We start from the raw sequence: 14,851 nt of genomic DNA on the forward strand, positions 1-14,851 counted from the left end.
TTGAAAGTGTAAGCTGAAAACCAGAGGCAAAATTTTTAAAAATTAACCACTTAGATCCACACCTAAGATTTTCATGCCCATAGCTCTTTTTCCCTATGGGCATTCATGATTATTCACCTGGAACACAATTTTATTTATTTACTTTTATTTTGATAAAAACAGTCCCACAGCATTTATTGTCATCTGGTAATAACATAAGGGTGAGCACAACAATATGAATACATATTTTAGAACTACATCTCTAACAAAGGACACCTAAAAAACCAACTGTATTATCAAATGATTTCTCACTTTATCGATCACTTCTAGTTGGAGACACTTTGGATCAGAGTAATGTTATCTCCTTTTAGCATGATCCAACCCAGTTGTTTTCTTGATTTTGTTTTAGAATGTATCTCTTCTGCATCATCTAATACAAGGTTCCTATACTCATCAAAACCAATGATACAGCCCTCTATCCGCATATTCACTTGCTCATAAAGCCACACCTGAATATGAGATCTATTTTGCAAGTATCTGAAGATGAGATTGATGGGCTGCACCATCACCTTCTGCACCTTCTGGCCCTGGCCCCTGTACGTCATGCTGGAAGCTCACAAGCATCACACTGCTCCACTGCAACACAATTTTAAAACATAAACACAGAGCAAAACACATTTCCTCCATTAGAACTGCAATCATCTTCCAAATTTGAATTTAAAATTTTTGAATCATTGTTCCTCGTAGCAAAGGAAACTACATTTAAGACTGGTGACATTCAGGCTTCATTTATGTGTTTTTTAATTTATATTTTTGTTGTGTTAAAATATTCTAATTAATCAATAGATGTACATATACTTTCTATTTTGTTTTTACCACTTCTATCAATTGAACAATTCAGTTTAAAGAGAAAGATATTTGAAAACATTATCTCCAGCTTAATTTCAGTGTGAATAAATTTTAGCTTAGAGCTAATATGAGAAGAAATATAAGCTAAAGAGCACAATGGCATCACCAGGAGAATGAAGTAAAGCTTTCCACTTATTTCAACCTGTATGTTTACATACTCACCTCCCTTATACCCTACACTACTATTTCTTAGCACTAACAATTGCCTGTTTTGTAAAGATTTATTCAATTTCTTAAAGCACATTTTCAAAAGTTTTACTGTAATCTATTAGCAAAATGTTGCCTTAATCTCAAGGTCTTCATATATTTTAAAAGGCAATGTACACATGTTCCATACACCCATGGCGGATTCATGTTTATGTATGGCAAAACCAATACAATATTGTAAGGTAAAAAAAATAATATAATAATATAAATATTAAAAAAGGCAGTATACTAACGCATATATATGGAATTTAGAAAGATGGTAACAATAACCCTGTGTACGAGACAACAAAAGAGACACTGATGTATAGAACAGTCTTATGGACTCTGTGGGAGAGGGAAAGGGTGGGAAGATTTGGGAGAATGGCATTGAAACATGTATAATATCATGTATGAAACGAGTTGCCAGTCCAGGTTCGATGCACAATACTGGATGCTTGGGGCTAGTGCACTGGGACTACCCAGAGGGATGGTATGGGGAGGGGGGAGGGAGGAGGGAGGTGGGTTCAGGATGGGGAACACATGTATACCTGTGGCGGATTCATTTTGATGTTTGGCAAGACTAATGCAGTTTTGTCAAGTTTAAAAATAAAATAAAATTAAAGAAAAAAAAGGCAATGTAAAAAACAACTCTGCCTAACCATCAATATTTAAGTCATAGAACTTTGAAGACATAATTTGTATGCTTTTATATTAACTGGAACAACTAAAGCATCATTTTGTGTCAACTCTATTTTAAATATTTTTTTTCTTGTTAATATACTTTCCACAGTTCAGTTTTGACCAAATGTTCAGATTATAAAAAAGCCTTTGACTAGAGGCTTCTAAACATGTGCACAATATTCTCATTCTCTCCACTGCAATCTAAAATTTGGTTAGATGATCGAGTTTGCTCTGCGTCCTTTTTACCCAAAGCTACAGAGAGACTGAAATGAAATTCTCAGTTCTTTATTAGTAAAAAGCACTGGAAAAGTGAAAAGATCTTGACAGAAATATTTTTCTGCCTCCAGTATGAGTAATGTATGTTGCATAAGCTATGCACTGCAAAGCGGAGGAAGACTTCTTTGCCCTGCAAAAGGAAAAGTAAAATATTGAAAAAGGATTTTAATGAAATCATAACATTAAAATAGTTTTATATTAAATCCTGCTAATTTTCTATGTGAAGGCTGTGGAGTAAATGTGAGGAAACATTAAAAGGGAATTGAATTTGCACTCCTTATGTTACAGGCACATGTTTACATGACCTTTAAAACAGAATTAAAGCTGTATTATCAGCAGTTGTAGGCAATTCACATTACTAAGACAATCAAATCAGAATGCTAAACTAACTATAAAACATAAATTAAACTGATAGAGAATGATCTCAATTTACTGGGTTTACTTGCCATATACTTGCATACAGCTGGTCATTTCAAAGCAGTTTGCAGATCCACCAAGCCAGAAATACTCATACATATTTGAAAACAGAGTGTCCAGCTATAATTATGTAAGCTAGGGGCATTTAATGTTTCTCAGAAATCATTCATCAGAGCTAGCTTATTTATGATCATTATTTACTTTCAATAATCACCTCCAAAAGTAAGCATTTATCCCATAAAGACACAGTTATTTTTTTTATATGTTGTACATGGCAGAGATAATTTTTATTTCCAAAAAAGTATTTGGAAGAGTTTGTAAAGAATATGTAAAGGTTACTAAAAAGTTCAGTACACTTCTTTCTACTCTAAACTTCATTGCATTGTTCTACCATTTCCCCACAATTTCCAGTAACTATATTTTGATTTCCTTTCATAGCATGTACAGATATGACACCTTTTAAAATATTGTAGGGTAGATAATTAAATAGAGTTTTAAATCTGGTTTTCTGGGATGAGACTTGCTCTAAAGACATGTAAAGAGAAGAGTACATTTATAATGCAAGACATCATCTTACTAGAATTGTTTTAAGAAAGTTTTGTCTATATTTTTAGTAGTAAAATCTCAGGAAAAAAAGCATATCTTTACCAAAATGTTTCTATTTGTGAGATGTGACTTATTTTCCATCTTTTTAGAAAACTTTGCAGACTCCTCAATAATATTGAAAACATAAGGATGTGTTTGAAATTGCAGTTCTTCAATTTAAAGGGCAAAAAAGAGGAAGAAATCAAATGCTTCTCTCTGTCACTAATGTGGGTGTTTATAAAGGACAAATTTCAGTTTTCTACAAAGCTGTGCACTAAAAGTTAAAAGAAAATCAAACTTCTACAGTTCTAAGACTCAGCTTCTGCAAAGTTCAGATCCATACACAGAGTTACAGAGTTCAGGTCAATTTTGAAGTCAACTTACACTCAAATAAGTTTGTTTTTCAATATGTAAAGTTCAGCCATGTAATCTCTCTCTCTCCCTCTCTCTCTCTCTCTCTCTCTTTCTCTCTCTCTCTCTCTCTCTCTCTCACACACACACACAAGGTATATGTGATCCATTTAAGGGAGAGTGCATATCTAATGTTTACATCAAGCACCTAGGGAAATACTGCATCTAAAGGTAAAGATGAGAGCATATATGATTGAATTATAGTTTAACTGAAAATAGGAACCCCAATCTCTCTCAGAAAGTACAAATAGTAAAAGGAGGGTAGGTGGGGCAAATGAGATAACCTCATTCTCACAATGATTTGAGTATGTTAAGAGAAATGTTTAGGATGTAAAAGAAAAAATTTAGTGTTATTTAGATTACCCAAAGTGTATTTCCTTAGAAGCCTGTTTCTCTTGCCCTTGTCAATTGTTATACACAAGAGATTTGTTCTTTTTAAAGAGAATTGCTGCTGCTGCTAAGTCACTTCAGTTGTGTCCGACTCTGTGCGACCCCATAGACGGCAGCCCACCAGGCTCCCCCGTCCCTGGGATTCTCCAGGCAAGAACACTGGAGTGGGCCGCCATTTCCTTCTCCAATGCAGGAAAGTGAAAAGTGAAAGTGAAGTCACTCAGTCGTGTCCGACTCTTAACGACCCCATGGACTGCAGCCTACCAGGCTCCTCCATCCATGGGATTTTCCAGGCAAGAGTACTGGAGTGGGGTACCATTAGGGAGGCTTAAATCCCGATGCCCTCAATATGATCTGAGTTAACATTTTCATGCCTGGATAAAATATTTTAAGGTGACTATCATCCCCAACACATATACACACAAGAAGAATCATGCGGTGGCTGCTTTCCTAAGCACACCTCCAAGGGAGAGTGTCACTGAGGCAGAATTCCGATAACATAGTGTCTGGCAGTAAAGGGGCTGGGTTGTACCTCCAAAGATAGGGTTACCTTAATCATCTTACCTTTGTTCAGGCCTAGAGAGGGAGACACTGGGCTTAGAAATGTTTAAGGGTCCCACAGCGCAAGGAACCAAGGGACAAGGATGCTCAGCCTAGGTCCAGGGGATCCCAAAAAGCTAATCGCCTGCTGGCCCCCAGAATCACACAGCTCACACAGCTGCCCTGGCACCGGCTTTTCTAGATCCTGGCCACCTCCCTCCACTTCGGACCTGGGAAATTCACTGTCCTCCTTCCTATGGAACCTGTTCCCAATAAAGGATGAGAACCTGGGGAGGGCAGGACAGTCCAAGCCAAGAAGCGGGCAAAATAAGCCCCTCTCCTTAGCCGCTCGATTGTCAGAATAGGACCCATTCAGCTCAAGGAATTTTCATCTACCAACTTAGCTTAACACAGAATCTCCCAGTTGAAAGCCCCCACCCCTGTCCTGGTCCAACCATCTCTACTCAGGATGTATTTCAGAGGTTAAAGCAGCTCAAGCCGCTGGGTTTCACCCAAGCATTTTAGCCAGGCTACCTCGCGGAGGTTAGGAATACTGTTGCTGTGCAGATCACGTCCCCTCCTACCAAGATCTTGTTCAGGACTTTGGGACAGCTCTTTGATTCTCTCTGGCTCTGACTCTCTGCAGGTTGGAGCTAAGGGACTTGAGTTCATAACAACACCAGAATTGAGAGCGGACTAGCTGTAGAGTTGTGGTCTAGGGAGCAGATCCAAGAGGAAAACTTGATAAGGGCTGTTATTTTGCTGGCCTCCTGAGCAATTGAACATGGACAAAATTTTTTCAAAAACTTCTTGGATATAAAATTTACACACACACACACACACACACACACACTCACACACACAATGGCATGAATCCATAACCACCTAGAAACTGAAATACCAGATTAAATATATCTCTTTCCCAAGCAGGCAACCCAAATTGATTCCCCCAGTGGAGACTGGGGCAAAGTGCAAAAAAGTGGCCCTAAGGAAAGTTACAGAATATGCAGATTTTTAAGAGCATTCAGGAAATTAACACCCCTCCCCTCCTGGAGAACTAGCACAGCAATCACAACAGAGGAAGCTCTTATATTCTTGTAATAAGTGGGTTCCCCAAAAGTCTTTGTAAAGTGGACTATTCCCCAAACACTTCTCTCTTATGTATTAATTATATATTTATATTTGATATATAATACTTGATTTAAAAATACTTTTTAATACATTTTTCTCTCAATCATCAGCCTGTTTCCCAACGAAATCCCTCTGGGAAAAAAATAATCACAATTTCTGAATAAATAATAGGTTAAATCTGGTCATTTGCTTACTTTCAAATATGATATAGATTCTTGTTCATCATGGGACACCAAAAATGGTAACATTAACCCCCAATACTCAACTGATTGCTTACTAAAAGCCTTTTCTTAGAAGGACCCCATATTTCAATCTGTAACCTGTAATCAAGTTTCCATAGTTCAATCACTTCACAGGGTGGGTAGAGGGGACACAGCATGCTAGCCACTTCAAATAAATACTATTCACTAAAGAAGGGAGACACACAGATCATCTCTACAAGATCTCTACAAGATCAATTGCACAGCTGAAACTATTTTTTTTCTCTTTAAATGCTCCTACTACTTCTGTTTTTAGAAAAAAAGTAAACATTAAAACAAAAATTACAAACCACCACAATTTATAAACACTCTGCGACTTCACTATATATATAGAGAGAGACATACAAACAGACAGACAGACAGACAGACACACACACACACACACACACACACACGGAGGTAATTCCACATTGGATCTGTATTTTTTAGAAAAACAATTAACTGGACTCCTAGAAACTAGTCTTTATTTGTTGTACAAAAAAATGTGACTGGCAAATACCCATAATGATTTCTAGACACCCTAAATCCTAGTACTGGGAAAAATGATAGCCACATAGAATACTGCACAATAGCTCCATCCCTATAGTGTTATTTCCCTGGGATCCTGTAAAATCTGGCAATGCCAAGGGAAGAAATAAACTGTAAACTCGGAAGAGAAACTAAGAAAGGATCGGCTAGACCTTGCCTACACAGTGGCACCGGTGGGAGCCAGTACCGGGTCTCTATTGTCCCTATCTATCTTCTAAACCTCCTGTCTCTGCCCCAGCCACAAGATACTTCAGCACTTCCCCCAGTGACAGTGGATTTTGCTAGCAAATGACTAGCATTCTTGAAGACTGTGATGAGTATTATATTAAATAACCTTGTTTCTGCTGCAGCATTTGCTGTATGTTGTCACTCCATCCTTTCCCTTTCTCCTTTTCTCTAAATATCCTTTTCTTCATGTTCAAGGAATGCCAACAGAGATCTTTTAAAAATGAACTAGTTGAGCTTGAATCAGTATTGGCTCATGTCTGGTAATGCCGTCTAATTTTTTAAAAAATTATCCCTCAGAATATTAAAAGCCCCTTACCTCCTTCCGCACGCAGTTTGCCAAGAAGAACAACAACAATAACAACAATAACTATGAGAGCAGCTGCAGTAAACTGGTGCTTTGAAGGGCAGCTGTGTCTCACATTGAGAATGTCTCATGAGCTTAGTGTACAGACATCAGGGAAAAGGTTTCTTTCTCTGTTGCTTTGAAGAGGCTGTTCAACTGTTTTCCATCCCTGAGGAGCTCCCTGGTTATAACAAGAATACGTGTACTTCTCCCCACCAAGCCCAATCTAACTCTCCCTGTTTCCAAAGTGAATTTATGTTGAAAGTAAAGTTTTCAGTCTTAGGTCACGCATAAGTACTATGTCCTACCATCTGGAGCTCCAGTCTGCATTATACACATTCAAATTGGGCCATTTGGACTTCTTTCCTTAAACCCATCCACAGTCTCCACCAGCTCTAGCCCCAGATAATCTCCCCTTTTCCAATTTGTACTGATGATGAAAACACTTCATAATCTACACTCAAATATGAAATCTACAAGGGGCAGAATTTCCATGGCCGGGGCATGTTCTGAACCAGCCTGAGCACGGGCTTCCCAGCTGCAACCACGCTTGGATGCTTCCACAGGAACAGGCAATCTGAACCACCTTAATCTGCTTAATTTCTTTTGTGAGTCCTTCCTTACTTAGAAAGGGAAGGGGGTGGGCATGGGGTCTGTGAAGACTTTCAGGAATTGTTTTATATCCTTAAATCTTGTGAGAGAAGAAAGTCACGGTGAACCCCCACGTTATAGATAAATGAGTACAAGTAAATCAAGCTGATCTGGCTTGCTTTTGAAAATTAACTGATTTGCCCTTTTAAAAAACAGCAAAGTGATAGGTAGGGTGGCCTGGTGAGTTTGGGTATGAAGGCAATCCTAGGAGGAATGAAGGTGGTGCTGTGTCCTGGCCAGGCATGGTAATCGAAACCTGTGCTGCCTTGCTGGAGATAGGTGTGTAGACTTGTTAAAATTACAGTTGCTCCAATTCTAAGTCTGGCTTTTCTCTAGGGTGACTTTTAGCTGCCCTAGCCTGGCAGGGTTCACAGCCATTATTATATTCAAACCATAGCTCTGGAGGGGGTGGGGTAAATCAGATCCAAGGATCTGACAGTGGACTTCAAGATCTCAGTGAGAAGAGCACCAAGCTCTGTATTTATCCCAGCTATCCAAGTGAGCAGGTTTACCAGTGGTAAATTTTGAGTTTAAGGCAAAATGAAGTCTACAAAAAATAAGTTACCAGCTCTTTGCAACAGTAGCTTCGCATGGACTTATTTTTCTCCCATGTCCAGACAAGGTCCTCTATTGAATGAGGCTCTTTTATTTTGCATGGGGTAGGGGATTTGTGACCATGGTCCCCCCTTTTATTCCTCTCTCTATGGAAACCCAGATCATGGGGAGAAATATGCAAGGCTGAATAAAGAGAAGCCACAGAAAGGAGCGCTTGAGAGCGGCATCTGTTACACTTGGGAAGTTAGACTGACAGGAGAGGGTGAAGGAAGCCTCTCCAGTAGATTAGATAGAACAGGAAGAAGATTTGACTATATGCAGATATTTTCTTCAAAAACAAAGAACCTTGCCATCTTGTGTGCAAGAAATTCTGTCTCAGCTGCTAAAGGACATGTTTCCATCTGAATTCAATAAGCAGTGTCTATATTCATGGGAACTAATTATTAAAACGAAGGAAGAAAGAAAAAGGAAAGGAAATAATGGAAATAGAAAGACAACTAATATTGTTTTCTTTTGCTCTTGACAGAAGCTATTCTTGTATTCAAAGACTGCAAAGCAACGGTGTGGAAAAACCTGTCGCTGGGTGCAGATGCCCACATCCTTGACACCTCCCCCCTCAACCAGCCTGGGGCAAAAGATCTGAACTACTTTTGCACCTCTGGTCAAACCCCTTCTCCCAGAACAGAAGCCACTGGCAAGAGGCATGTAGATTGTAAGAACTCAAGCAAGTCAGAATTGAAAGAGGTCCCCCTTCTTCTTCATGCAAAAGTCTTATCAACTGATAATTGCTTTAACTCCTAGAATGACCAGGCTAAGATTTGAAATCCTTTCACCAAACACAGCTGCAATTGTGGGGCTGGAGAACCCACAACAACCTGGAAATGATCATGAACTTTTTGTTCCTATGGTTTCTTCAACGCGTTTCCCTGTGACCTCTAAACTGAACCCACTTGGACTGGCAAATGGATAATTGAACAGGAAGTCTAATAGAATGCCTGAAAACTTTTATTTTGTTTAATTTTATAAAGTTATTTTTTCTTCATGAAGCAAAATTTTAGGCACAAATGAAATTGAATTCTTGCAAAGGAAAATGTACACAATTAGCAGTAAAGAAATGGCATTCCTGGGCAGAAAGAGAAGAAGAAAGTAGAGGAGAGGAGGGGAGGGGAGCGGAGGGTAGAGGAGGGAAAGGAAAGGGAAGGGAAAGGAAAGGGAAAGGAAAGGGAAGGGAAAGAGGAAAAATCAATTTCTAGGTTAAAAGCAGATAAACTTTTATAATAGGACACCAGCAAATGAAAACACAATTTCAATGGGGGAGGAGGAGGGGGAAGATGGTAAATGATCCTCTCTGCCAATAATTACAAGTGGTTATCCTTTTTTTAAAAGACAGAGAAAGAAAGAAATAGATCTCAACCAGATGCCAGTCTTTCTTGCATAATAGACACTGTTCACATTTCCTAACATAAGCTCTTACTGCTCTGTGCTATCATAAGAAATTACTCATTTTACAGGAAATATACACTCTGTAGCTACATAAAGGAATGGCAGAATAAGCTCACCTTGTTTATATTTTTTCTCGTTTTCTTGCATTTTCTTCAGATCTGTCTTCTTAGAGAAACTAATGCCTTGATGACTTTCTGGTAGCTGCAAGCCTTCTTTTATTTCTGCTAAATATATGAAAATGTATGCAAATTTAAATCAAGCTTAGCTTAGGCGCTCTTGCAATATATTTAATGGAATTTTAAACCAATAAGGGAAGTCTGATGCTGTCTTCTGCAAGTGCAAATATAATTATGCAACTAGATTATCTCCAAAATTATGCAATGAAAGGTCATTTTTTTAACTTCAAAGATCATGCTAGGTATCCGATGTTGATGTTGCCTTTTCTTAGCGAGAGCAAATCTAAAATCTTTGCATTTCACCGTACTCTGCTTGCAAGCAATACCTTTGCACTGGGCTGTGGAGCACATAGACTTGTCCTTCCCTAACTTATAAAAGCTTAGGTGGAGTACAAGTCTTTCCTCTATTTTCCTCTTACTAAAATGTAAAAACAGTCCCGTCTTTCCAATCTGAAAGTAAATTCAAGCTTGAAGGGAATGTCGGGGGTGGGAGTGGGGGGTGGGGGGTGGGAGTTGGGGGAGGCGGTACTTAACGCCAGACCACCAGCCATCTCTCTCTCTCTCTTTCTGAATTTCCAGGGCGCACTAAATGATTTCCATTTTCTTCAATTTGTATGGGATTCGGGGTGGTTTGAAGATGTGTGTGTTAAAAACAATTTTCCTAGGGGACAACACTGGGCGCCGGTAGCCAGGAACATTCGCCTGTGTACTTACTGGGACTGGAAAGGCTCGCAGTGTGTCTGGGGTGAATGCGTAGGAGGGTTACCCTCTTCAGCAAGAGTTGTCTCTGACAAAAATTGTGACACCTGTGATGGGAGCTGACACGGAGCAGTAAAAAAAAAAAAAAAAGCATATCTACTAATTAACCAACCAAATTGGGAGACAAATTTCAAAATAACTGATTTTTGCCGGTATCACGTTAAATTTTACTTTCTCGGAATTTTCCAGTGCTTCATGCCTTAAAGCAACGTGGTTTTGTTTGTTTGTTTTCCAGAAGATTTTGAGCATCTTTTTCTTAGATGCTTTTTTACTTGGTATCGAGTTTCTTATAAATGAAAAATGAAATTAAACGCATTGAAATATTTCTTATTGGGATCATGGGCTTCGATACTTCAGATTTAGGGTCATACCGAAGACGTTCCATTGCTCAAAGCCTAGAGCGGGGTTTTGTTTTTCACTCTCTGGCACCCAAATAATCCAGAGTGCCAAATTTATCTGAGAAAAATCCATATCCGCTAAGATCTGGATGGCATTTAAACTGGTTATATTGTTTTCTTAATATTCTTCTTTATTTGGGTTAATCTAAACCTAAAAGAATTCTAAAATCATATCCCGCACCACACACACACGCACACGCACACCTTCCCTCTCATCCTTCCCGCTCCTCTACAAACATCCGCAAAGTCCAAGACTGGTGGGAGGTTGGGGGAAGGGTTAACCAAATAAGCTCCTGCCACTCAGCGCCAGGCAGCCAATGGAGCCAAAAGATTGATTCACTTCCTGCTTGGGTCTCACCGAAACTCTCAAGCTTCGCCCTCCTGATTTGGAAAGCTAGCTCGGCCTCTCGCTCCGCCATTGGTGGAGTTCGTGGCAGGCCAGGTCAAGACGCGATGCAATTGGCCTCAGCGGATGTCGGTAACTCTCTCTCGCTGCTTTGGCTCCCCGCATAGTAGATGTCAAAGACTGAAGCTACTCCCTGTGCCACATTATAACTAGTAGGGGATCCTCACCGACCATGGCCACAGCTGCCTCGAATCCCTACAACATTCTCAGTTCCAGTTCTCTAGTCCATGCGGACTCTGCGGGCATGCAGCAGGGGAGTCCTTTCCGAAACCCTCAGAAACTTCTCCAAAGTGATTACTTGCAGGGAGTTCCTAGCAATGGGCATCCCCTCGGGCATCATTGGGTAACCAGTCTGAGCGATGGAGGGCCATGGTCCTCCACACTGGCCACAAGCCCCCTGGAACAGCAAGACGTGAAGCCTGCGCGCGAAGACCTACAGTTGGGCGCGATCATCCATCATCGCTCGCCGCATGTCGCCCACCACTCTCCGCACACTAACCATCCGAATGCCTGGGGAGCGAGCCCGGCTCCGAATCCGTCCATCACGTCGAGCAGCCAACCCCTTAATGTGTACTCGCAGTCTGGCTTCACGGTGAGCGGCATGCTGGAGCATGGGGGGCTCACTCCACCGCCGGCCTCTGCCTCAGCTCAGAGCTTACATCCAGTGCTCCGGGAAGCCCCAGACCACGGCGACCTAGGTTCGCATCACTGCCTGGACCATTCGGATGAGGAGACACCAACCTCGGATGAGTTGGAACAGTTTGCCAAACAGTTCAAACAAAGAAGAATCAAGTTGGGCTTCACGCAGGCTGACGTGGGGCTGGCGCTGGGCACATTGTATGGCAACGTGTTTTCGCAGACCACCATCTGCAGGTTCGAGGCCTTACAACTGAGCTTCAAGAACATGTGCAAGCTGAAGCCGCTGCTGAACAAGTGGCTGGAAGAGGCTGATTCATCCACAGGGAGCCCAACCAGCATTGACAAGATCGCGGCACAGGGTCGCAAGCGGAAGAAGCGAACCTCTATCGAGGTGAGTGTCAAGGGCGTACTGGAGACGCATTTCCTCAAGTGTCCGAAGCCTGCGGCGCAGGAGATTTCCTCGCTGGCAGATAGCCTCCAGTTGGAGAAAGAAGTGGTGCGTGTCTGGTTCTGTAATCGAAGACAGAAAGAGAAAAGAATGACTCCACCAGGGGATCAGCAGCCACATGAGGTTTATTCGCACACGCACACGGTGAAAACAGACACGTCCTGCCATGATCTCTGACTGCCAGAAGCCAGGAAGCGGCCTCCCTCACTGGGAGCACCGCGGATTTCTCTTTCTCTTCCACTCTCCTTTAATTCCAGCTTTATTATTGCTATTTCTCTCACTCTCTCTCTCTCTCTTGTTTGTTCTTTCTTTTCTTCTTTCTTCCATTTTTTTTTTCTTTTCCCAACAGAAGAGGCTAACTTATGCTAAGAAAGGAAACACACGTAGGCTTAACGCGGATACACAGTTGCATTAAGCATCCAGGCAGGGACCTCATATTCCCTGCGTCAAGAAAAACACTTCCCTCCAACCTTTTCTGCTGATCAAATACGCTGTTTACTTTAAGTAAGGTTTTTGTTTGGTTTGGTTTGGTTTGGTTTGTTTGTTTTGTTTTGTTTTTTTTGGTCGCTCCTCTCTAGGAAGAGAAAGGAGTGGAGTAACTTGGGGACGGGGTAGGGATGGGGAAGGGGTTGGGAAGACAGATGTGTGCCTCTGAATAACCTTTCAGCGCCTTGGTTATAGCAGCTGTATTTCAGGTGAAATCTGTTTTACAATAGGCTAGTTTTGCATTTTTTAAAAAACTTCTATAGTGTTTCTAAATGTCTGCGGTGTTTTACTACAACTGTACACAATATTTGTGGGATGATTTGTATCTAATCGACCACTTCATATTGTTATTGCTATTATTATTATTCCTTCATTGAGCTGATGGTTTTTTAATTACTTAGAATAGGAAGGAGGGAGAGATGTCTACCCATCCACCGATCTCCTATCCCAAATCTTTATGGAGAAGAGAGAATAAAGTAGAGAGAGTTGTTGATGATATTGGAGATATGTTTTTTTTTTTTTTTTTTTTTTCCGGAGACGGAGTTCCTAGGGTAGGCAAAATAGGCAGCCGATTTTTTGCAAACCAGCGCACAGGAGGAAAGGAGATTTTGAAGGTTTCTGCCCTGCATCCCGGGACTATGGAACCCCTATAGGCTTCTACAGTGCACCTGGATGCCCTAGAAGGATTCCGCTGCGGCGCCAGGCGAAAGAGGTCGGCTTGAGGAGCGGAAAGTGCTCCTCACCTCCGAAATCCGGGGATGCCTGCACTTACTCAGAGCTCCCCACCCGCGCCGCGCCTTGCCAGGCCAGCTGCTAGCGCGACCCTACTTTAGCCCTTATAGGCAAAGGATTTTGCTTTTATAGGCGATTGCTTTAGCTGGAGGAGACGACCTGACCGAGACACGCTGGCGACGGACTGGGTCAACGCTTTCCAGTTCGTTTCACCTCCAGTTCACCGCCTTCTCCGTAAGTGAGAAACCCTCAGGGAAGGGTGGCGAGGGAGTGGTGGACAGGCGTTCTCTGCTCTGTGCAGAACGTCAATGAAATGATAGGCAAAGTTTACAGGGATTCTGGTCTAGCCACGTACCACCTCCTCTCGTGTATATACCATTGCCTCTGGGTGGACTCCATGGGGAGCCATCTCCGTGCCTCCAACAACCACAGCTGGTAGTAAGCCCATGGCGAAGACTGAGTGAGTTAGCGAGCTCCTGGGAGGCTGGGTTTTTTCCTCTTCATCTTTTTGTCTGTGTGTCTGTGTGTGTGTCTGTGTGTGTGTGTGTGCGTGTGCGTGCAAACGTGTGTGTGTTTGTAGATAGCTATGTGTATCGTATTATTATTTACAAAAAAAAAAAAAACTACAAAAAATCTCACTGGTCTGTGTAGAGATCCAAAAATTATGCAGTTTCTGTGGCTTTATTGCTAGCTGTCATGTCTACATGCCAGGTCCACAGGCACACCTCATTCCCAAGGAGCACACATTCTGGACCAGACATGCACCCATGCACCCAGTCCCTGCTAGCCAGACCTTGCTGGGGGCTCGATAAATCCAGGCCGCAGCCTAGCCCGACCTCCAGAGGAAGCTGCCGTAGACAAAGCTTCACACTACCTATAAGGACCTGAAAGCCTATGGCCACCTTTTGAGGATCCCTAGTATGGGCTGCGGAGAAGGCAATGACACCCGACTCCAGTACTCTTGCCTGGAAAATCCCATGGACGGAGGAGCCTGGTAGGCTGCAGTCCACGGGGTCGCTAAGAGTCAGACACGACTGAGCGACTTCACTTTCACTTTTCACTTTCATGCATTGGAGAAAGAAATGGCAACTCACTCCAGTATTCTTACCTGGAGAATCCCAGGGACAGAGGAGCCTAGTGGGCTGCCGTCTATGGGGTCGCACAGAGTTGGACACTACTGAAGCGACTTAGCAGCAACAGCAGCAGTATGGGCTGCCAGGGCCCTGGTGCACTGGTGCACTGTGTGTCTCCCAGCTGCAGGTCGAAGAGCCTGTTTTAATTTGAATCCCAGACC

General features: G+C 42.0%; 2 protein-coding genes across 2 annotated transcripts; one reads left to right on the forward strand and one right to left on the reverse strand.

Annotated features, from left to right (window-relative positions):
- Positions 1 to 290: 290 nt before the first annotated feature.
- Positions 291 to 610, reverse strand: LOC112582273 (small nuclear ribonucleoprotein E-like). Its single transcript, XM_044937188.2, has one exon. It carries the CDS (start codon positions 582 to 584, stop codon positions 306 to 308), a length of 279 nt encoding a protein of 92 aa, XP_044793123.1. The 5' UTR covers positions 585 to 610; the 3' UTR covers positions 291 to 305.
- Positions 611 to 11,383: 10,773 nt separating this feature from the next.
- On the forward strand, positions 11,384 to 13,323 carry POU3F4 (POU class 3 homeobox 4). Its single transcript, XM_006049422.4, has one exon. The coding sequence runs from the start codon at positions 11,425 to 11,427 to the stop codon at positions 12,514 to 12,516; it is 1,092 nt and encodes a 363-aa protein (XP_006049484.1). The 5' UTR covers positions 11,384 to 11,424; the 3' UTR covers positions 12,517 to 13,323.
- The last annotated feature ends 1,528 nt before the right edge of the window (positions 13,324 to 14,851 follow it).

The sequence above is a fragment of the Bubalus bubalis genome, chromosome X (assembly GCF_019923935.1).
Source record: "Bubalus bubalis isolate 160015118507 breed Murrah chromosome X, NDDB_SH_1, whole genome shotgun sequence".
NCBI classification, from domain to species: domain Eukaryota; kingdom Metazoa; phylum Chordata; class Mammalia; order Artiodactyla; family Bovidae; genus Bubalus; species Bubalus bubalis.